A 24,938-nucleotide genomic window follows, 5' to 3' on the forward strand; every position below is an offset into this window, starting at 1 on the left:
AGGAAAAAAAACAACCCTATTTAAAAATGGACACAAGGCTTGAATAGCTCTCTCTCCAAAGAAGATACACAAATGGCTAACAAGCACATGGAAAGATCCTCAACATCACTAGTCTTTTGGGAAATGCAAATCAAAACCACAATGACATACCACTTCACACTCAGTAGGATGGCCATTATAAAACACACACACACAGAGAAAGTATTGGCAAGGATGTGGAGAAACTGGAACCCTTGTGCATTGCTGGTAGGAATGCAAAATGATGCAGCTGCTGTGGAAAATGGTATGGTGATCTCTCATAAAATTAAACACAGAATTATCATTTGATTCAGCAATCCCACTTTTGAGTGTTTACCCAAAAGAAGTGAAAGCAGGAAGCTGTATAGGTATTTGTGTACTCATTTTCGTAACAGCTATTATTTTGGCAATTCATAATAGCCAAAAGGCAGAAGCAAGCTAAGTGTCCATCAACAGGTTAATGGATAAACAAAATGTGGTATATACACATACAATTAAATATTACTCAGCTTTAAAAAGGAAAATCTGACATCTGCTACAACTTGGATGAATCTTGGCTAAGTAAAATAAGCCAATCACAAATGGACAAAAAGGCCAATTTCATAGAGACAGAAAGTGGTTGCCAGGAGCTGGGGAGGGAAATAGGAAGTTAGTATTTAATGGGTAGAGAGTTTCAGTTGAGGAAAATGAAAAGTTGTGGAGCTGGATGCTAGTCATGATTATATAACAATGTGAATGTACCTAATGCCACAGAAGTGTATGTACACTTAAAAATGGTTTAAATGGTTAATTTTACGGTATGTATTTTTCACCACAATCAGGAAAAAAGGCTTGGGTTTAGGGTCAGCAGTCCCTCTACCCACTATTAGATAACTCTGTGGCCTCTGGCAAGTTGCTTAAACTCTCTCAGCTGTAAAATGAGGTAATAACAGTACATACCTACTTCACTGTTGAGGGCTGTTGGGATAAACGAGATGATTCCAGTAAAGCACTCACCACATAAGCACTAAAAGTTAGCTCTTAATATTATGATGAAGATGACTATAAGAATGGCACAGCCGACTATCAGGCATTGGATCAGGAAAGGACTGTAATTGTATTTTTGAATCACTATCATTTTTGTTTGGTATTTTATTGATAAAGTCCTTTCTATTCTCTTAATGGCCCTTGCCGGTTCACCATTCAACACTTCTAGGACTGAACTACATGCTGTGTAATTTTTACCCAGCAAGTCTCAATGATGTCCAAGGAGACAGGACATTCCTTGGAAAAATTAAGAACTACTATATTCATACCAAGGTAGAAGATATGACCCAGCTGATAAAAAGCATCTCAAGGATGATCTCCAAGCTCAGCGAAGCTTCCAGAGCCTTTCTGTCCTCCACCCTACCTATGATGTCAACTGTATAGATGTGCCGAGGTGTCTGTCAATCTCAAAGTGTTATTTGAGAAGTGCTGACTAGGCTTCTGGTCCTTCAGAAGTGTTCTTATCCTTAGGGGAGATTTGCATTTTAACAAAGTAATTTAACCACTTATGATGGCTCAAGCTCTAAATCTGGGTGGAAACCAGGAAAATCCAATGAAAGTGGGTGATTCAAGGTCTCAGGAGGCCTATCTTCTCCCCAAGTCCAACGGCCCCCTGCAAGACAGGTGCTCTTGTCAAGGAAAAGGAGATGCAAGCATTTGAAGACACATGCTTTGTGCAGTCCCAACAGCTCCCAGAATCACATCCCAAAACATGTGGCCAAAGATCAAGAGCCTAGGAAGGGGGAGTGTCACTGCAGGGCTCCAGCAGCAGCACCTGCTGAGTCAGCTCAGGAGACAAGCAGCAGAGAGTTACTGATAAACATTAAGATTACTAAAATACACACTTCTGCTTCATTTACTGTCTGTGATGGGGACAGAACAGTACCAAAGGAAAGCAAGGCGCTGGAGAGAAAACAGCTGGCAAGGAAGGAGAGAGGGAAGAGGAGGGGCTCATGGGAGGAAAACATACATGGCGTCACACAGGGACGCATTTGACAGGTGTGAGATGAGGTTTAGTCAACTACCTCTGGTAAAGCCAGGCCTGGTCAGGCCACCTCAGTCCTTTCCCTGTGGAGCTAGCATTTCAAGCTAAGAGCTACCAGGGAGGGTGACAGCAATATTGCAGGTGCCCAGGTAAGGGTTTTAGCCAGGCTTTTCTCCACAGCACCTCACTTCCTTTCCCTGCCAGGAGAAAAAAGGTTTTCCTGTAACCCCAGCACCTTGTCTCCTCCACCCCTGTAATGACCTGAATGGTAGTCCATGTCATAACCTCAGAAACCTGTAAATGTGACCTTATTTGGAAAAAGGGTCTTTGCAGATGTAATTAAGTTAAGGATCTCAAAATGAGGTCATCCTGCATTATACTAGTAGGCCGTAAATCCAATAACATACTAGTAGGCCCTAAATCCAATGACACTCACAGGAGAGACACAAAAAGAAGACGAGAAGGTCACATGAAGATGAGGGCAGAGACTGGAGTGATGTAGGCACAAACCAAGGAACCCTTGAAGCCACCAGAGGCTGCAAGAGGCAAAGAGGGATTCTCCCCAAGAGCCATTGAAGGGAGTGTGGCCCTGTTGACACCCTAGTTTCAGACTCCTGGCCTCCCAAACTGTGAGCAGATAAATCTGTCATTGTAAGCCACCCAGTTTATGGTCATTTGTCAGACCAGACCTAAGAAAATAATACGACCACCACCATGGCAGGAAAAAAAACAAACACTTTGCTGTACTCCTTCATGGGCACTTTCAAAGACCTTCCTTCTGGGGAATCACCACTTACATAGTCTACCAAGGAAACTTCACATCCACTGGTGTTGTGCTTTTCATGGGGACCTGGACCTTGGCTTAGCCCACGTTTCAGGGGCTTCACAGAGAAAGGGGCTCTGCAGGCCAGAACAGTTCAGTCCTGCCGGGCACGCAGCCCACCTACCCCACCTCATCTCACGCTCTGATCCTTACGGAAGACACAGTGAGCAGCTAGGTATGTCATTCTGCTTTTAAACCAATTCGAAAGGAAATACAACTGTCCCACCTACATGGCTCAAAAGATAAGGACAGATCACAATAGAAGATATTTTAAGAACCAGCTAGGGGAGTTGCTTGGGGAGTTTCTTTTTTTTTTTTTTAATAAATTTATTTATTTGTTTATTTTTGGGCTGCGTTGGGTCTCCGTTGCTGCACGCGGACTTTCTCTAGTTGCAGTGATCAAGGGCTATTCTTTGTTGCAGCGTGCAGGCTTCTCATTGTGGTGGCTTCTCTTTGTTGCAGGGCAAGGGATCTAGGTGTGCGGGCTTCAGCAGTTGTGGCACATGGGCTCAGGAGTTGTGGCTCGTGGGCTCTAGAGCACAGGCTCAGTAGCTGTGGTACACGGCCTTAGTCGCTCTGCAGCATGTGGGATCTTCCCGGACCAGGGCTCAAACCTGTGTCTCCCGCGTTGGCAGGCAGATTCTTAACCACTGTGCCACCAGGGAAGTCCCAGGAGTTTCTGAAGGAACCTGAAACACAGGATTTCCTCAGTGGACTATGGGGCAGGGACAGATGCCACAGCACCAGTCCTCTCCTCCTCACTGCTGTGTCTTATATTTCTTTTTTTTTTTTTTTTTTTTTTTTTTTTCTGTGGTACGTGGGCCTCTCACTGTTGTGGCCTCTCCTGTTGCAGAGAACAGGCTCCAGTCACACAGGCTCAGCAGCCATGGCTCACAGGCCCAGCTGCTCCGCGGCATGTGGGATCCTCCCGGACCGGGGCACAAACCGGCGTCCCCTGCATCAGCAGGCGGACTCTCAACCACTGTGCCACCAGGGAAGCCCCTCTCTTCACTTACTTTTACCCTGTGACTTTTAAACTATGAATTTGCCCTTATATGAAAGGAACTACACACACACATACACATACACACACACAGAAATCAAGAAATTGTGACAGTCAACTCTGCTGCAACAGCTACACCCCCTATACTTTCTGCTAAATCACTTCTAGGACTTGACAACTGAGTGGTGGGTGTTCACCTCCTCAGTGCCTATACCTGTTCTGCTCATCACAGTCTACACAGTGCTTTCAACCGTGACCTCATGAGTAGGGTCTCAAAATATACTTGCTGAAGGACCAGTCTGTATATCAAAAGGTAAAATACTACAGTGGTAAATTTTATGTTATGTACATTTTTTACCACAATGAAAAAAAAGTTTTCATTTTGTTAAAAACCACAATGAGATACTACTTTGAACCTACTAGGATGGCTATTATCACAAATAAAAATAAGTGTTGCCAAGGATGTGGAGAAACTGGAACCTTCATACCTTGCTGGTGGGAATGTAAAAATAGTACAGCCACAGTACACAATACACAGTGCTGTTTTCTACAGTACAGTGGAAAACAGTTTGGCAGTTCCTCAGAAAGCTAAACACAGAATTACCATATAACCCAGCAATTACACTCCTGGGAATACACTCAAAAAAACTCAAAAAGAATTTTGTTTTTCAAACCAAAACTTGTACACAAATGTTCATAACTACATTAGTCACAATAGCCAAAGGTGGAAAACAACCCAAATATCCATCAATGGATGAATGGATAAACAAACTGTGGTATATCTATACGATGGAATATTATTCAGCCATAAAAAGGGATGGAGTACTGACATATGCCACAACATGAATAAACCTCAAAAATATTAAGCTAAGTGAAACAAACCAGTCACAAAAGGCAATCATATACTATATGATTCCATTTATATGAAATATCCAGAATAGGTAAATCCATAGAGACAGAAAGCAAATTGGTAGTTCCAGGGGCTGGGGAAGGAGGAAGTGGGGAGTAACTGCTTAACAAGTACAGGTTTCCTCTTGGGAATGATGAAAATGTTTTAGAACAAGATAGAGGTGATGGCTGCACATTATGAATGTACTAAATGCAACTGGACTGTTCACTTTAAAACAACTATGTGAATTCCACCTCAATTGAAAAAGGTAAAATAAATCCAACTTTGCCATTAGAATTCAAAGAATACATATAAAACATTTTTAATGACTTAACTAATCATCAGGGTCTAAATCAGGGTTTCTCAACCTGAGCATTATTGACTTCGAGCTGGATAATTCATTGTCTGTAGTGAGGGGCTGTCCTGTGCACTGTAGGGTGTTCAGCAGCATCCCTGGCCAATACCAGTTTGATGCCACTAACAAACCCACACACACACTCCTCACTGAGTTGTGGCAACTAACACTATCTCCAGACACTGCCAAACATACCCTGGTGGGTGAAATCGCCCCCAATTAAGAGCTGCTGGTCTAAATGAAAAAAGGGCTCTCCCAGCAATTACTAAGAATTTGTTCTTTTTCAATCCCTTGTCAACCTGGCAGTGTGACTCACTGTGTCCTGCCAACCCCACCAGCCACAAATGACCTATTTATGACTTCTGGCACCCGGTTATAATGTCCTTTCTTCTACTCCCAATTCCCCCAAACCACTCACAAGTGCCCTGGATAGGCTGCTTTCTGCCTGCCAGGCTAGAGATTACTCAGTACCATTCACCTGGTCCCCAGCGCATGGCTCCATGTCTCCATTAGCACCCAAGAGACGGAAGGACATCCTCAAGGTACAGGTCAAGGAAAAACCCAACCTACCAGTTTTACAAGTAGGGCAGACCCTTCCTGTACCTAGGCCCTCGTTCCCCGACCTCAGTAGTTAATTAAAGAAAAACAAAAGTTCCCCCCTCCATCAGTTCATCCCCAAACAGGGTGACAGCTGAAATGAGAGGCACAAGGTCCCTATTCCTAGAAGATATGACTAAACTTTCAAGAACTTCAGTGATCTCTAACTTTGGGGAACACAGTCAATTCAGGCTTCGTTGTTTTGACATTAATCTTTCAAAAAGCCCTCAAACCTTGAGAAGACAAATGGACTCTATTCCCATCTGAACCTATGTAGCCTTGGGCAGGTCACTGAATCCTCTGGCCATAGTTTTCTCCTTTGCAAGATGTGTGGTTTAGGCTGTTTGAATTCTAAATTTAATGCATTCATTCAGTACCTACTTCCTAAGTATCTACTTATTAAGACCATGGAGAAAGATAAGCAGAAACCTATCCATGCCCTCAAGGAGTACAGGTTGGGTCAGAGGTAGGTGAAGAGTAGCTTAGAAGACAGAGAGAGAGAGAGAGAGAGAGAGAGAGAGAGAGAGAGAGACAGTAAGATGGAACAAAAACTAAAGAGGTATGTGCCAAGTGCTTCTGAGTATGTGAGAGAACAAACGTCAGGAACAACCAATCGCACGTAAAGCAAGTCAACAGATACTGCCCACAGCACCCTATATCTGTGCAGCAGGGGAAGCGACGAGTTTGAAGTATTAGGGCTGCTGGAGGAGACAGTGTTTAATGGAGACTTCCCAGCTAACTATGTGGGTTCTTGAATAACTGGAAATATGCAAGATGCCATTTCTAACTCACAGATTGAGCAATTTTGCTGACACAGTCAGACCTTTTCCTTTATCTAAAGGCTGAGTAAAAACTCAGAGAAGTGGTCCTTCATCTCTCAGTAACCCCTGAGGTAAAGGGCTTCCATAAGAGTTAATCACTAGTTCAGTGTGACAAAAGACAGCCAAGAGGCAACCAACCTGACCAGGAGGGCCTAAAAGTTAAAGGTGAGCAGAAACCCCCAGCAACAAAATGCAAAAGGCAAATTCAAAACCACGTACTGAGAATGTCTGTACAGTGACCATGCAAGGTCTCTTGCCTCTTTCTTCTCAAAGCCAAGCCCCAAGGGAGAATTTAAAATATATATTTAGGGCTTCCCTGGTGGCGCAGTGGTTAAGAATCCGCCTGCCAATGCAGGGGACACAGATTTGATCCCTGGTCCCGGAAGATCCCACATGCCGCGGAGCAACTAAGCCTGAGCACCACAACTACCGAGCCTGTGCTATAGAGCCTGTGAGCCACAACTACTGAGCCCGTGCGCCACAACTACTGAAGCCCGTGCTCCACAACAAGAGAAGCCACCGCAATGAGAAGCCTGTGCACCGCAACCAAGAGCAGCCCCCGCTCGCCGCAACTAAAGAAAGCCCGTGCACAGCAACAAAGACCCAATGCAGCCAAAAATAAATAAATAAAATAAATTTTAAAAATAAATAAATAATATGTATATTTATGTATTTAAACATAAATAAACATGATATGTAAATATATAGGTAAATATAAGTAAAAGGAAAGTTTCTTCCTTCTAATAAGAGGAAACACAAAGCTGTCAAATACCGTAAATTATATAAATGTAACAATAACAATAACAACAATTTAGCTCCAAAATCTGGCCAAAGATGTGTCATCCAAATTGCCCTGGCCTGCTCCTGAGCCAGCCAACATGGCTTGCATCACCAGCCCGCTGATGCCAGATCTTCCTACACCTCAAGAACTTCAGGGCAGGAGGTCAGATTTTTCCTCGTTCTCCTAAGCGGATTCCAGAGCATTACTCCTTCCACCTTCCACCCTCATGTAAAGGTTCCTGCCCCTCTGAGCTTGAGCCACCTGGCTCGGGTGGCTTCCACCCTGCCTTGCCTTTGTCCCTCCACCCTCTGACTCATTTCCCAACACTCACTGAAGGCTCTGGCACCTGGCTTCCTCTCCACAACTCCTGCCATCATCCTGGGAGGTTTCAGGATCCATGAGGATGATTTATTCCTATACTTCAGCCTCCAAATGCCTTCATTACAGTGACCTTTGGTCTTCTCAACCACCTACACACACGGCCACACCTTGGACCTTGTCAACACAAACCCTGAATGACAACTGTTCACTTTCTGACACACCTTCCAAGTCTCCAGCCTCTCAGGTCTTCACTCTGGGCTGAACTGTTCTTCAAATTCATGCATCTCCTAGCTCTGACTCTTTTCCATTTTCTCCCAATCAAACGACCTCTCCTTAAACAGTCCTCTCTCCCCCATTCCGGCCCCACGGCTGACAACCTGGACCACTCCTTTGATTCCTCTGTACCCCTGGCCTCCCAAAACATCTAAACGCTGGATCAATGCTAAGTCCACCTATTCTGCTCCAAGTCCCAGGTTCCTGAGTTCTACCAGAGGAAAAAATCACACAGGCTTGCAAAACTGCATCACTATCAATTCATGGTGTTCATCCTGCCTGAGTCCTATACCTGTCCTTGGACGGCTCCCTCTCCCATCCCTCTCAGTGATTAACCTAAACCCTCAGGAGTCTCCTCAGCCCCATACTCACCACTACCCTCAGCAGACAACCTTGCTTCCTCATTCCGGAAAAACGAGGGCATCTTCCCTGTCTACCTTCAAATTCCTATCTCCCCCACACCTCCAGCCCTCCCAATACAAGCTTAACTCTATCCATACTGATTCATTTTTCTCCTCCTACCTCAGAGGGTGAAATTTCCTTCTTCTTCTCCAAGGATCAGCCTTGATCCCATTCATTCATTCATTTACCCATTTAATCAACAAATATTTACTAAGTGGTCTAGGCCTGTGAACAAAACAGACAAGCTCAGGAAGCTTACATTCTAAAGAAGGGAGACAATACATAAACAAATAGGTTAATTATAGAGAATATCAGAAGCAGGGAGGAGACAAAGGGAGACTGTGGGAAGGAGAGCTTGCAATGTTTATCAGAATGGTCAGAGAAGGACTCTCTGAGAAGGTGACATTTAAGCAAAACAGGCGAGGGAGAGCAAGCTTTGGGGCTACCTAGAGAAGAGTACTGCAGACAGAGGGGAAAGCCCAAAAACCCCAAGGGGGAGGTGTGAACCTCCCCTGCTTTAAGGAACCCCAAGGAGGCCAGTGTGGAGAGAGTGCAATAACCAAAGAGGAACCTAGTAACACAGGACAAAAGAGAAGTCATTGCGAGCCAGAGCATAGTACTTTCTAGGCCCACACCAGAGTTTGCAGTTTAACTTTCAGGGAGATGGGGAGTCACTGGATGGTTCCCAACAGAGAAGTAACAGGAAATGAGCTGCATTTAAAAGGATCCCTGTGGCCACTGCATTGAGGGAAGACTGAGGAAGCTTGGACAGAAGTAGAGAGACCAGTGAAGAAACAGCCAGTGTAATCCAGGCCAACAACAGCTGGGCCCAGGGAGACAGCAGAGGAGGAAGTTAGAAGTGGCTGGATTTTGGATCTATTGTGAATGTAGAGCAAAGAGGATTTTCCCAATCGGATGACTGGAGGAAAGGTTTTTGGCCTGAGTAACTGAAAGAACCGAGCTGCAATTCAAAAAGACGAAGGGTCCATCTCCTCCGGTCTCCTCAGGAGCCTTACAACTGCCCTCATTCTTGTTTTAAATCTCTTTTTTTCTCTGTCTGTCTTCTTATCAGCTACCATCTCTCCTTTTCTTTTCTTTTCACATTCCTTAAAGAAATAGTCGAGTCTTGGTTCTCCCATTCACCAGCTCACGACTCTTCTGAAACTGCTCTTGCAGAAGCCAGGGCCATCCCATTGCCCAAACCAGAGGCCTTTTTCCAGTCTTTATCCTACTTGACCAGTCAGAGGCATCTGACCCTCTTTACTCCGACTTACTAACTCTGCAGAGCACCACGTGTGTGAGACACTGCAGTCTACTGATTCTCCTCATACCTCTGGATAGTCTTCCCCTGTCTCCTTTAACGGCTTTCCTTACTAAACTAGCCCTTAAATGTTGCTAAAACTCAACTCCATCCTCAGTCCATTGCTCTTCTGACTCTTGACTTCTCAAACTCGAGTACAAGCATCTCTTCGTGGACAGCCCCAAACAAATCAATTCCGCAACATTCAACTTCCCTAGGTACTCTTTCCTAAAAATGACTTGCCCGAGTTCCCCCAAGCCCTTATCTCACTTTCCCATAAATAAATAAGTAAATTTTGTAAAAGGCACACCCTTCACCCAATTCTCACTGCACCCCCCAGGGTGTAAAAAACACCAAAGTTCTGTGTATAAACCCATAGGGTTTCCTATATTTCTCTGACATATATATTTCTGCTAAGAATAAAGCACGGTGTTAGAAATGTGATATATTGGTGCATGTTGGGGTGTTCTGAATTCAGGTATATAATAGAGTGGAAGGAGGAAAGACAATTTTAACAGACCCTAAATGAGATGAGCTGAAGCCCTAGCAAGAAGTCTAGCTTAGCCCCCAGTCAACCTACAGAATCATGAGAAATAATAAACTTGTTGTTTTAAGCCACTGGGCTGTAGGGTAGTTTGTTCCACAGCAATAGGTAACCCAAACACACTACAAACTGATCAGGTTAAACTCATTATCCTCCCTCATTAAACCTGGGTCTTCCCTCTTTCAGTCTTTCCTCTCTTCCTGAATAATACAGCTCAGTTAGTGTCACTTCTTTTTTAATTTCTTGGCTGCACCGTGTGGCATGCAGGATCTTAGTTCTCCAACCAGGGATCAAACCTGCGCCCCCTGCAGTGGAAGCATGGACTCTGAACCACTGGACCACCAGGGAAGTCCCAGTTAGTGTCACTTCTATCTCACGTACCTGGGCTCTCAAACTGGAAACATAGAATCATTCTTGATTCCATCTCTCTCCTTCAACCTCTAAATCCAGTCAAGCACCAAGTCTTGATGATATGACCTCTTAATATTCATCTGTACTCTTCTTTGTTTCTATCCTCACTCTGCCACTTGAGCCCTCACTGACTTTCACCTGGATCATGGCAACAGCCTCCTAAATGCTCTAGACTCCGCTACCTCGTGTTATCCTCTACAAATCTAACTACACTGCAAATCTGATCATGCTATCCCCCTCTTAAAAGTCTGAATGGCTTCCTTATTGCTCAAAGATAAAGTTCAAACTCACAAGATCTCTGTGATCTAGGCCGTATCTTTCTTCTCAGGCCTTTCCAAGTATGACTGCAGACAAAAATCATAAAGAAAAAGATTTACATACTTGGTTGCACAAAAATTTTAAACATCTGCAAAAGCCCCATCTTAACAGAAGGTAAATGACAAAATAGAAAAAAAAAAAACTGATATGTGTACACACACACCCACAAAGTATTAATATGTTAAATAGGTAAAGCACTTCTATAAATCATTAAGATGAATGCCCTAACAGAAATGAATAAAGAAACAAAAATTCACCACAGAAGAAATATAAAGGAAAGAAAGAAAGAAAGAAAGAAAGGAAGGAAGGAAGGAAGAAGGAAAAAAGAAAAGAAAGTTAGAAAGGAAGAAAGGAAGGAAAGAAAGAAAGAAAGAAAGAGAAAAGGAGGAAGGAAGAAAGAAACAGAGGAAGGAGAAAGAAAAAGAAAGAAAACATGTCCAACCTCATAAAAAGATAACACTTCTGGTGAAAGTATATATTGGTTTTATCTTTCTGGAGGCTATTTTATAATATGTACTGAAAGCTAAAATATGCATATCTTTTGATCCAGCCATTTCACATTCAGAAATTTATTCTAAGGAAGTAATAGAACAAGTACCCAAAGGCTTTAAAAAATACTCCTCGCGGTTGTTTTGTAATAGCTATAAATAACCTAAATGACTAATAGGAGATTGGTTAAACAAATCACAAAACGTTCACACAATGGACTGAAACTGTTGATGTAGATGCTTAACACAAAAAGATAGCTAAGATATACTGCTATGTGAGAAAGCAAACTATAGACAAAGCGTATTCTTATTCTTAAAGAATGCACAAGTCTGGAAGGTACACACCAAAATGTTAACAAAGGTAATTTATGGGATTATGGATAATATTTTCTCTTTTTGTCTGGCTTTATCTTCTAATTATTCTACTATACTATGGATTAATTTTTGTCATAACATTTTTTAAGACTTCTGGATTGCTTTCTTCCATATCTCCCAAAGATTATACATGGAGCTAGCATTCATTTCATTCTTTCCCGTCTTCCAGGTCCAACCCCAAATACCATCTGAGGGTCTCCAGCAGGGCACTTATTGAGATATAAACAGATACAGCATTGAACAGTGGATTATAATCCTGGAAACTTCTCTGTGGTTTCAAAGAAATCAAAACTGAATGACTAAAATAATATTATAACGGTGCCTAGAACATTGCCTTACACTGAACGTGTGGAGAAGGGACTGAGGAGACAGCAGGAGAAGGGATAGTAAGTGAAAAGGAAAATGGAAATGGGTTAAGGCACGGCACTGACACTCAACTTTACAGACAAAAGGCTTTAAACACATTTAATTAATAATAAATACCAAATGGTAACTCGTTATGTCTTCAGAACTCAACGTTTCTAGCAGAAGAGGCATAAAAAACTGGTTTCTGTGCCAACAAGAGACGTGAAGCCCATGCTCAGCAGTTCATGCACTTTAATCACGACAAGACCCTCAAATGCTCACTAAGAGCCTCTTTATTGTTAGACATGGGTCTGACAAGCTTAGTCATCTAGTTTCCAAGTCCACGGCAGATTAAAAGCAGCAAATTAGAGAGGCGCTAATTCAGGAAGACATGCAGGTAGCGGTAAGAAGCAATGGCTGACAATCTCAAAAGAAGGGAACCATAATGCACAACATGAAATTCAAAAAGCATAGCAACCCAGGGCCATGTTATTCAGGAGCAAACTCTCTCCCCCACAGCAAGCAAAGACCCTAACAGATCTGTAACAAAACAGTAACATTCTAATAGTGCATTTGAGAAATAAGAGAACGGTAAGAGGTTAGAGTTGAAAAGCAACTTCACCGTCATCTCATCCTCATTTTACAGACAAGAACCTGATGATGGACAGAGCTGGGAAGGCTTTTGTCCAGAGTACAGGGCCTGGTGGTCACCAGACAGATTCAGATCAGGAGTACTTTCCACCTATATTATGCTGCCTCTGTGGCATGTAATTTAGAAGACAGGAAATAATGTATTTCAGAAAATGCCCAATCCAAAATAGTACATTTTTCAAAACAGATAGATCCCCAAGGGTCAGGAAAGCATGTGTTCCTATGATGAGTCATCTCGAATGGGCTCTCCATATGACCAGGCCATTCTTCTACTCATTCTTTGTCATTCCTTCTCTCCATAAACCTAGGGAATTCCTCCACCTCCTTCCTTACTCTCTTGAACCCCCCAACTCAACTCCCACCCCACAGCATTCAATAGAAAACAGAAGACATGAGGCAAGAACTTCCTCAACTTGCCAAACCTTACCAATTTCTTCTCCTCTGTTCCCATTCTTACTCCTCTTCCTTCCAGGTCAGTGCATAAAGTGCCCTTTCTCCTGTCCAAGGTCATCTCTCCCACCTGAGTTGATGATTCCACCCATGACCTGCCATCACCTCCTCAGCCCCATTCTAACAGTAATCTCCCTGTACTTCATTTCCAACTTCCTCCCGACTGGCCACTTCTTTTCTGCTTAATGTACTCAAGACTCTTCCACCATTTAAAAAAAATAATAAATTCCTCCCTGACTCAGCACCCACCTCACTTCCCATTCACTCATTTCACTGCCACCTGGACTCCACTCCATGGCTCCACTTCCAATGCTCTTAACAAAGCTCATGAACGAACTCCACATTCCCACATCCAAGAAACACTCTTCCACCCTCATCGTGACCTTTCTGATTTCTTACACCTTGACACAGCCACACCCTCCTTCTTTTAAAGCTACTTAGTATTCACTTTCCCCACTCACTCTCTCCTGATCCTCCATCCCCATCTTCAGCCATTCCTTCTGCCTCCTTCATGTGCTCACTCATTCATTCAACTGGCTTTCACTGAGCTCCGCAGATGTGCTGGGCACGACACGGGCACTGGGGATAGAGCAACGAACAAGTCAGCCAAGGCTCCGCTTTCATGGACGTGAAATTCTAGTGGGGGGAGATAAACAATGAGCAAGAAGAATCAGTTGACACGTGCTACGTGGCAAAATAAAACATGGTGGGTTCCTTATATTAGATAGTCAAAAAAGGCCTCTCTGAGGTGGGATTTCAGTGAGATCTGAATGGCAAGAAACAGCCAGCCGTGGAAAGATCAGGAAAAACATTCCAAGCAAAGTGACCAGCCATGCCTAAGACAATAAAGAGGAGACACTGTTAAATGCTCAGAAAAGGTAAAGAGGAATCACTGCTGTGACTAAAAAGCATGCTGGCTGAGGTTAAGGGAGATGCAAGTTTTGGTAGCAGTTTGCAGGTCAGAGTGAGGAGGCATCCAAAGGACTGGTCACTTTGACAGCTGTGGTGAGTACTGAGGCTAGATAGGACAAAGCTTAGGTGGGATTAAGGTAGGTGGGTGGGGAGGGGGAAGGGATCCCAGATGCGGGGAACACTATCAGGAGAGCATGGGAAAGAGCTAAATCCACAGTTCACAGGAGATGAGGGGGGCACAGGCCTGAATGAAACAGGAGACCTGTGTTAGAGCACAAGGATTTGAAGGTGGATACACGGCTGGAGGCAGGAGTTCCTCCGGCAGAGAGGGCCATCACACTAACAGTGACTTGGCAGGCTGGGGCAATTATCCTAACACAGGTGGCTTTCAGGCAGGGAAAAATAAGATAAAATAAAATCTGAATTCTCTCTCCTCCTTATTCATCCTGGGGTTTGTAATAGATACTGTGAAAGATATAGATGTAGATATCTATCTATAAATATTATCTATTCATCTATCTGCAAGACTCTAGCTCCACCAGGTTTTACATACAGCAAACCAAATACTGCCTGATAAAAACAAAATTCAGGCACCTAAATACTAAGAGTTACTGTTTGCAGACTACTAACTACACGCTAGGCACTAAGTTAAGTGCTTTGCATAATTTCATCCAGCCTCACAACCACCCAGAGTATCCTCTGTATTTTACCAATGATAAGCCAGTATCTTAGTAAGTTGCCCAACATCACAGGGACCAGGCCAGGATTCAAGCCAAGGGCTGCCCACCTCCAAGTCGCATGCTTTTAAACCACCACGTGTGATGCTAACCTTGAAAATCCTCTCCTAAGGAGAACATCATCGTGTTCCCTTTGACCTAGGGAGTCAGGGAGGAAAGACAGTACTGAACATCAAGTTTTCCCCAATCATTACTGAGTTACACCTTCCGGTCAAACCGAGATTTTCCCATAGCCAAAAAGCCAGACGGAATTATTTCTTCCAACACTGCCCACTCCCCCACCACCAAGATTCCCAGGCTTCTAAAAATAGTAAAGGACAAAGGTCTGAGGAACAGGGCTAGTCTATCCCCAGGGGAAATTAAACGAGTCTAACAAACCTGTAAGATAATCAGCACTTCAGGAACCAACAAAATTCACTGACCAGGGAAAATGATGAGTCGAGGGTACTAGTGGGAGACATGCCACCTCTGTAAAGCTGGAAGGGCCCAACTGATGAGGTCTGAGTCCTCTTCTCTCTTCCTGTCCCCGGGTAATAAAGTCTCCATTTTGTTCTCAAATTCATGCTCAGTACCAGAGGGACAACAATCTTTCTCTTACTCTAAAGGTCCCAGTACAATAGCTATAAGTCCTTAAAAACAGGCGCCAAGCAAATTACATGGCATTATACTGCTTTCCCCAGGATTCAAGTCCTAGATGAAAGGCATCATTATTTAAGATCATTATAATTACAAATGATAATCCAACATCAATGCTTCACTTGGCCTTCTATTATAATAATATAGGGATGCCATAAACTCTTTCATCCAACAATCTCTTGGCTCTTCAGAAATCATAAATAACAACGCTTCCTTACTCTCTTGAACCCCCCGTGTGGCTATGTCAATGTGTAATTGGCATTGCCTTCCATTGTCTGCCAAGGTTCACTCAGAGCCCAAGGAGAAAACTGATCAGCTCAAGCTGATTCACTCACAGCACATCTCAAATGAAACTCCAAATTTTTACTCTTTTAACTTTGTTCCAACTTGGGTAACTCACCCTCTGCCAAGGTAGAAGTCTCACTCATAAGAAGAGCTCCTCCTTCTAACAACTGTCCATAACTCAATAGAAGAACTGAGATTGTTTATACATAATAGACTAAATGATAATAAAAATAACAGACTAATAATAATAAAGATAACAATGGAGGAAGAAAGTAAGCACAAAATCTTGCAGCCAGTATTGCCTTAATGTGCTGATACTCATTATTCCTGATTCAAAATCACATAGAATGAAAAAGCTTTTTTGCTTTGGGCATAAACACAGAACATACGATTTATTTATGCAGGCAACGCTGTTCCTTGAAAGAGACTAAAAATGTTGCAATACTTCAACTTTACTAAGAATACAACATGTGCAAAGGTGCTGAACTAGGTATGTTCCCTAAAACAAGGTTCCTCGAAGAAGGGGTTCCAGAGAAAAGACTCACAGTTGAGAACAATCCCACTCCAGGAAATCTTCCCTAACCATCTCAGTCCTCATTGCCCTCCTTCCCCTCAACCCCTCCACAATTTAGAGAGTACACCATACATGCCAGCATTTCAATAGCTATTGTCTTGTGGGGTGCACTTGCTTCCTGCGTGTTGGTCACGTCACGTCAACTGAGAGGGCAGAAGCCAAGCTTTCCATTACTTCTCTCTGCCATAGCACCTCAAACAGAGCTGGTAAAGAATATGCTAGATGCTCAGTAAACCTTGCTCCTCCTGGCTGGAGGGGCAAGTTGTCTCTTACGCTCTCTGCATTATAACTCCAGCCTCTCACTTCATGATCACAGCATCCCTACAGAGGTAGGAAGGACGTTTACTACAGCGAGGAAGCAAAGGCTCACAATAGTTAAATGACTTCCCCAAAGCCGACAAGCAGCAGATATGAAAGAACTTGAACCCAAGACCCTTAGCTGCAAGTGCTAGACTCTTTCTTACACAAAGGATTACCAACATCTTCTCTCATAACATTCTGACCTTTAATATCCCTCCCCAACTGAACCTCGCTCTGAGTAATTCAAGTCAGAAAATGTTTCCACCACATTTTGGGGTTGCTCAGATATGGGAATATGGGGAGAATTTTTTAAAGCTCATAATTCACATGCAGTCAGTGGAGAGTCCTGCTATAACTCCTCTCAGCCAGGACCCACACAGACTCGCCGTTCTATCTCCGTTGGTTTACCGGTTTACTCTGCAAGTAGCTGTTTTACACAGAAAATGACGTAGAGGTTTTTAACCATAATAGGTTAAGAAAGATTGCTGGCTTGCCGATTCTGAGAAAATAAATTTTAAAATTAAGTGATTTGCCTGAAGTCACACAGCAAATTAGACCCTTCTGAGCCACCCGACTCCTCTCTGTCCCCATACTGGCTGACACATCATGCTGTACCACACTGGCACTGCTGACATTTGGGTCTAGATGATTCTCTGTCGGGGGTGGGGAAATCGTGTACACTGTAGGACGTTTAGCAGGAGCCCTGGCCTAAACTCACTAGCTGCCAGTGTTACCCCATCCTGTGACGATCAAAAATGTCTCCAGATGTTGCTAAATGTCACCTGGGGATAATCGCCCCTGGTTGAGAACCACTGCTCTAGACCAGTGGTCTCCAAACAGAGGTACACAAAGCAATCCACTGGGTTTAGAAAGAAAATATGAGACTATTTTTATTAACTGTCATCTTAAAAAATAAGATTTTTATCTTTACTAATATTTAATATACGGTCCATCTCTAATGTTTCCATCAAGTCCAAATGTCAGTCACGTCTCAGACAAATCTGATGGAATCCTGGGGGAAGAGCGGAAGCTCCGTAGCAAAGGCTGAGATGTACTGAGAGGTACTGCAGTCCTCGTGCTTGGTTAAGTGCGTTTACTCATTACATTTGTTTTAAATGGATTAGCTCTCATAAAACAAACAAGGGGATTAAAAAGATTCCTGCAAAGAAAGCTTGGATACAGATAACACAAGCATACGTGAGCAACAAGAGAATGGCAGGGCCTGATTTCTATCCCGGTGTCCTCTTCAACAGTCACACTACAACACAGAAACAATCACAGTCTAATAAGATATGACAAGAAGTTCACCGAAAGCTTGCTGAGATTCAAGTATGGATGTGCAACCACTATCATAAATGGTGAACTTCACTATAAGTACACACTACGCCTTCAGATTATTAGCTAATGACAGCAGGCCATGAATATAATGTAAATAAACAAGGGAGAGCGTGTCTGTAAACTGAGTGTTATTCTACCTAAAAAGTTTAAAAGACTATTGTTCTAAACCAACACTGCCCAAAGAACTTTCTCTGATGATGAAATTTTCTCCGTCTTGTTGTCCAAAATTGTAGGCCTTAGCCACACGTGGCTATTAATCAACTGAAATGTGGCTACTGTATCTCACGAATTAAATTTTTATCTTATATCAGATAATTTAAATTTAAATACCCGTATGTGGCTAGTGGCTACTTTATTGGCCTGCACAGCACTGGACACTAGTAGATCACTACTGTCTCAAAACATACAGCTCTTAGCAAGCAGTGCACTTTCCTGCTTTTGTGGCTTTGGTTATTCTCTCTGCCTAGAATGTTCTCTTGACCCTGTCCATCTAGTACTAAGTTCTTATTTTTGAAGACACATTTCAAGTATCACTTTCTTTAGCTTTCCCTGACTACTCACCCGACGAGATTAATGGCTCCCTCACGTCTGTCCCCTAGCCCTTGTACATCCCTAATCACAGCACATAGAGCTATTTGCTCGTATGTCTGAAGTTCTATGATAGTGAGCTCCTCAAGGCAGAGCCGTGTCTTATTTAATCACTGCATGACATCCAGCACAGACACAGTTACTGAACACGGCAAAGAATGAACGAACAAACCTGGGTCTTCCAACCACAATGCAGTGCTACCGCCACCACACCAAACACACCAAAAGATGGCTCCAGAAAAGTAGGCTGAAGGCTATGCTCTGCTACTTCAAGTGCTGGTTGCTACTTCTATAGACAATTTTATTTCTATGATTATCATTGTTTGGCTCTTAAAGATGCAGATGGCACAGGGATTTCTTAAGCAGCTCAGAAAGCATCTATCCTTTGAAGAGGACAAGATGAAGGTGGACAGTGGGGTGAGTCCCCTCTCTGTCTCAAGTGTCAACTTTCAAATACTGCAAGGTAAAATGACTGCTCTGATGCAGTAGTATGTTTTCATGTGCTCTTTATTAATATTTACCAAGATTTTCCTGTTTTAGCTACCGAGGTACAAGTGTATGCCTCCCCCCATACCCTCCCTCTCGAAACCCATATGAAACTGTTTCTCTCTCATCATGACCTCTCATTAAATGAGTGTGACTTTGTTAGAAAGACCAAAGGAAAGGCTTTGACCACGCAATGACTTATTCTAGATTTCATTTCTGAATTCGAGATTTGGCTATATTTAGCAAAGCTATAACCGTCATCATGCCCGAAGCCAGGAAGAAGACACCATTCACAAGCCACCCCCTGAAAATCTGCAGTTGCCACTAAAAAACCAGACTTCCCAGCAGGCAAAGACATCTGAAGTGGGAGGGGTCAAATTGGTTGTTTGCATCAAGGGAAGACCTCACATGCTTATAGCCAACCTCCCTGCCTGGCGCTGAAGCTCTCTGTGGCCTTATTTCCTTTTCTTTTCTCTCCAACATACCTTCTGCTTGGGCCAAACACCCTCATTATCTCCCCTGTCCACTCCTTCCTGTAACACTGGTCTTCTCACTCCCCTGGCTGCTTCTGCTTCAAGCTTCTTGCCTCTCCTCGAACCTTCGGGACCACTCCTTCCCAGACACCAGCCACCTCCTCGCCCGCACTACTGGCAAAGGGCTGAGGCACAGAGGGAAGCAGTGCACACTGGACAGCTAGCCAATGGTTACTCAGAAGGCCCAGGGCCACTGGGGAAAGCAAGCAGCCAGCACAGCCAGGGAGTAAAACAACTTCCTTCTACCATGCCATGTCCTTCTTTCCTTGACTCTGGAAGGGAAACTTCTACTAACCAAAATGATAACACCAGACCAGCCAGTTTTCCCAGAACTCACCATACTGTCTCCCTGCTCCGCACTTTTGCATGTGCTATTCTTTCTGCTTAGAAAGGCTTGAGTAACCCTCATCCGGAACATATGCTGGGTAATTTCCATTCCTGTTCAAATGACACTTCATCTGGAAACCCTCAGCCCCAGGCCCTTTATCATCTCATAACATCTTTTTACCACCTACTCCACACCCAGGACCATGCTAAGTGCTACACACTTCTCGTAGCATTATTTGCTGGTCTATGAGCTTCTTAAGAGCCGGGCCCAAGTCCCATTCATCCCAGTGGCTCTGGAGCCTAATACAGCACCTGCCACAGCGAAGGCACCAACGAACGTTCACTAAACGAATACATGCATGCGTCATACTGATACCACCAATACATATTTATGCCATACACACACACACACACACACACACACGCACACATCTGTTAGGTTTAGGTGATTTCACACATATTTTTTAAGCCTCACTACTTTGCACTGTAGGTAGGAGAAACTGTCAAAGTTTACTGACATGGAGACTTACTGAGTAGTTCTCATGAGCCCTAGACCTGAATTCCTTTAGTGTAGGTCAGAAAACTTTCCTGAAGGGCCCCCTGTTCCACCTTATACAGAATGTTCAGGAATGCTGTCTTGGACACAGCAGGTAGTCAACATTTACGTATTGTCTGGAGCTTAGATGTAAGGCCTCATATAGCTAAGGGGATATGACAAAAGCGTAGCCTCTCAGTCCTCCTTTGAGCATTGCTCCACTTTTCCCATTGAGCTCATTCTGGAAGCTTAAACCAGATCTTCCCTTGACATCACACGCCTGTTACCTCACACATGATTTAGCATCTCATCATGGCATCTTCACTGAGGAAGCTAGAGAGAAAATATCCTCCCCTGTACCAGCCTACACAAAGCCAGACCCCTCGTGACTTAGAACCTTCACTTCCCCCAGACAGACAAACCCTCACTGGACTAGTTAGGGAAACTGGGTGACTGGGGCTGATGCCGCTGATGGAAAGATGGCAGCCCAGGCACTCTCCTGCCTTACACTCCAGCACCTCCTCCTTGGGGTTCCTGCGATTCCTCACTGTAAAGTACAGACCAAACCCACATGAGGGAAAAAGGGACGGTCAGTGAGATGAGGTGGTAACAGGGTCTGAGCTGGAAGCCCAGCACATCATCCCTCCCTGAACTGCCTGGCCACTGCCCTGGGCACTTTGACGCATGACTCTCATCATCCTAAGACAACACTGGCTGGGACTGGTGGCTAGGTCAGCACCTGGGGACTCAAAGCGAAGAGGGTTCAGGAAGGAGCATGGCTACCCAAAACATCTGTTGACCCTTTAAGGAGCTGCTGATGCCTCTGCAAAGAACATTTGGCTGTGTCTACCCACACTGGGGGAAAGGAAAGCTGCAGATTGCTGCAGTCAAACTAGCCTTCACATTGCCCCCCATTCCTCCTGGCTGAGAAATAATGGCTACCAATTATTGAACATCTGAAAAATGTTAAATAATTTACATACATTGCCTCAGTTAATATTCAAGACCGCTCTGTAGGGCAGTGGTTCTGAAACTTTAGCTTGCAGCAGAATCTCTCCAGGAACTTGTTAAATCCCCACAACCAAATTTATGGGGTGAGGCCTGAATCTGCATTTCTAACAAGCTCCCACGTGATGCTGATGCTCCGGACCGAGGCTCCACACTTTGAGAGTGCCAGAGGGAAACAGAGATTCAAGAGAGTTCTGAAATGTCTTACCCAAGGTTTCACAGCTAGTAAAGAACAGATCCAGAATTTGAACCTAGATCTACCTGATTCCACAGACAGCCCTGGTAACCGTGCTGCTGTAGGGGTGAATGTTTGCCTTGTTTTCATAAATTCACTGACAGCTCCTTAAACGCAGGCATCACACTTTAAACCTCCCTATATCCTTCCCAGAACCTAGCAGTGCCTTTGTACTTGGTGGGTTCTTCACAAGTACTTTGTATACTGGCTCCTACACAGCTACATACTTCTAAGAACCACACACTCAAATTCAGTTATAGTCAAAGAACATAAAGAGGGCAGTTCTTGGCTCTCTAAAATTGCAGGCCACTGCACCCTAAGCTTATCTCCATGATAGCACAGATTGCTCTGTTTTAAGTGGCTGTTTTCCATCTCTCAAAGTAGTTTGTAAATTCCAGCATCTAGTTTTAAATCATATTCCCCAGAGCCCAGCACAGTTCCTGGCACATCACAGACACTCCATAACTGTTTGTTGAATGAATAAATGAATGAATACAGAGCTGCAAGCCCTCAGTTCCATTTAAAAATACCATCATGCATGATGTGCAGTTCTCAGGGATGAATTCTGGGGAAGAGAAAGGCAGCCTAGATAAAAAAGACCAATTTTGCCTCTTCTCCTCCCCGTCAACTCAGACTCCGAGAAAAGGCACTGCTTAGGGTAGCATCACCTCTAATGAGACAATATCCTAGCTGAACAAAATGTTTCTGGGCTCTAAGTTCAGCAGAGGCCGTTGAGAGGGAAGGAAAGAGCTCTGGGCCCCCTCCTTCCTCTTGATTTCTCTCTCACACTCACTCCTTCTCCATTTCTCCATCCCACTGCAGTCAAGGGCTTTGGCACAGGTATGAAACAGACAGACCAGACTCAAGGGTGTGGATCTGGCAGCGGGCACAGAAGCATCTCCCATCCTGCACCAAAGCCCACAAGGAAGGATCCAGAGGGACAGTGACTCAGGCCCCGGATTAAGTCCAGCTAGAGCAGTACTGAAAATGGAAAAGAGCAACAATTTCATAAGGACATCAACTGCCAGGTCTTTTTTAAACGAGTGTTTTTAAAAAGTCTTCAACCGTAACCCCAGAAAACTGGGCCCAGCTGAATCCCATGCTGACACAAGCTGACAGTCAAACAGCTCCTCCTCTAAACCCACCACGAGCAACACTCACCGTGTCAGGCATGCCCCAAGCCCAGGTTGGGGCCCTTGCTCCAACCTTAGCTTGCAAGAAGACTTCTTCTCCTGCTAATAAACTGTTCCCCCACCATGCTGCAGTAATAGAGGCCTCCCCTTCCCCCATCCCCTCTCGGCTGATAAAAAAACCTACAGCAGGTTGGCCCCATCCAATTAGTTGGAATAGCTTCATGCCAAGGAAATTGCTGCTTTTATTAAAAATAAAAGCTCACTAGGCAGGCAATGGGCTGTGAAAATTATGAGTCTGGCATAATGATGAAGGTCGACGTTAAGGTTACCAAAAGAGACATGCAAAGATTACAGGACAGCCTGGGGGATAAAGATATATATCTACATGTCTATAGATACACAGATGAACACGTGTGTAGGGAATTTACACAGCAGATCTAAATAACATTAACATCCTCTCCAAAAGAGAAAAAGAAAAAATCGGAGGCCACTCTCAAGTAATTCTTTTGGCAAAACACAACCACAAACACACACACACACACACACCAAAAACCGAAAAACAAGAACAGGAGAAAGAGGGGCCTACTGGACTGATTTCAAAATAACCACATTCATTTCATGTAATTTGTTATCTTAGCTGCATCCTGGGGACCTGATTACAGTTGGGTCAGGAAACAAACCTAGTCAAATCCAACAAGAGCCTTGGATCTTAGAAAAACACACTCTGATTCTCTGAAAATCCTCTCTTCCTTCCAGTGCCTGCTCAAGGGAGTGGGAAAGTTGGGTAGGAGAAGAAACCCCTCTTAAAGGTCCTCCATCTCCACCGCTCAGCCCTCACATCCGTATTTCAAGTTTTAGGAGGATGACAAGCCCCACACCCTACATCTGATGTAAAGCTTTACACTTTCACACATACGTTTTCTCGTCTGATCCTCATAATTCGGTGAGGCAGGCAAGAATTGGCTTGTCAACATTTTTTTTTAAATAAAAGGCCACCGAGGTAAACAATTTCTGGCAAATTCCCCCCACGCCATAAAGCCCTGTCACTTTGAAATCTCAGTTTCAAATTTCTCAAGGACAATGATTCACAGGGCAAGGGGAGGGGGAAGGGAGGGTCAACTGGTCAAAACCCATTCATACATTCAACGTCTCGCTGCAACAGGACAAGATTTTAATTTACGGCGCACTGGACGAGTCCCACCATACCTTCCGCCAACACCTCGTCCACAGTGACCTGCTGTCGCCCAATGCCAAAGACCCTTCCGATGTAGCCACTGCCCAGGCCCGAGGTGCTGCCCCCTCCTCCGCTGGAGCCGGAGCCCAGGCCAGAGCCGCCCTGCTCTCGCCGGGAGTCGAAAAACTTCTTCATCTTGCGAAAAGGAAGCAGTAAAGCAAAATACCGACGGTTTCTAGATTTTTTTTTTTTTTTTTTTTTTAACAAGAGATCCAAGGATTTCTTCTCGGATTTCAGCTAGGAGAGGAGCCACCCGAATCCGGCCGAGGGGGTGGGGGCTGAGGGAGGATGCCTATAGGAATATGCGTGTCAATCGCGCGGCGATCCCCTCCTCCTCAAGAGAGCGATTCGTGTAAGTTTAAACCTGTGATGACAGAGGAAGAGAGAGAGGATGAATCAGTAACACACTTAAAAATTCAACTGCTGAGTCCTAGGGGGAGCAAAAGCCACCGTCCTGGGGAAACGCTTCATGCATTTTCTTAGAAGAACCCTGGGGCTGAAAACGCGTCCCCGGCCCCAGAACCCGGGACCCTGTGCCCCGGGGTCTGAAAAACGAGGGATTCGGGCCGCCTCGGGCAGCACTGACCCAACCCGGCACTGCTCCCCCTCCTCCCCGGTCTCCCCGCCGCCCCGCGAGGCAGCATCCCAGCGGCACCCACTTGAGATGGCTTGGCGGCCGGCGCCCAGCTACCAGCGCCGCAACATTGTCACGGCCGCCGGGCCGGCCTGCGACAAGAAGAGGAGGCGGCGCTGCAGCGAGAGCCGGGGCCGCGTTCGGCGCCCGCCCGCCCGCCAGCTGATCCCCGGAGCGCCCGGCGGAGACTAACCCACCGCCCCTCCCCCGCGCGCGCTCCCGCTCGGCTCCATCCACCCAACCAGGAAGTGAACCGCCGCCGGAAGT

The 24,938-nt window shown here is 44.6% G+C and overlaps 1 protein-coding gene across 6 annotated transcripts in view; it reads right to left on the reverse strand.

Moving 5' to 3' along the window:
- The window catches only part of AAK1 (AP2 associated kinase 1), a 171,402-nt gene extending 146,532 nt beyond the window's left edge, over nt 1-24,870 (reverse strand). For all 6 annotated transcript variants that reach the window (XM_032652901.1, XM_032652898.1, XM_032652897.1 and 3 more), the window contains exons 1-2: nt 24,697-24,870; nt 24,010-24,401 (exon numbers count right to left, since the gene is read on the reverse strand). In XM_032652901.1, coding sequence (XP_032508792.1) covers nt 24,010-24,172 — 163 coding nt within the window. In that variant the 5' untranslated portion in view covers nt 24,173-24,401; nt 24,697-24,870. The remainder of the gene's footprint in view (nt 1-24,009; nt 24,402-24,696) is intronic.
- Nucleotides 24,871-24,938: the final 68 nt, after the last annotated feature.

Source organism: Phocoena sinus, chromosome 13, assembly GCF_008692025.1.
Source record: "Phocoena sinus isolate mPhoSin1 chromosome 13, mPhoSin1.pri, whole genome shotgun sequence".
NCBI classification, from domain to species: domain Eukaryota; kingdom Metazoa; phylum Chordata; class Mammalia; order Artiodactyla; family Phocoenidae; genus Phocoena; species Phocoena sinus.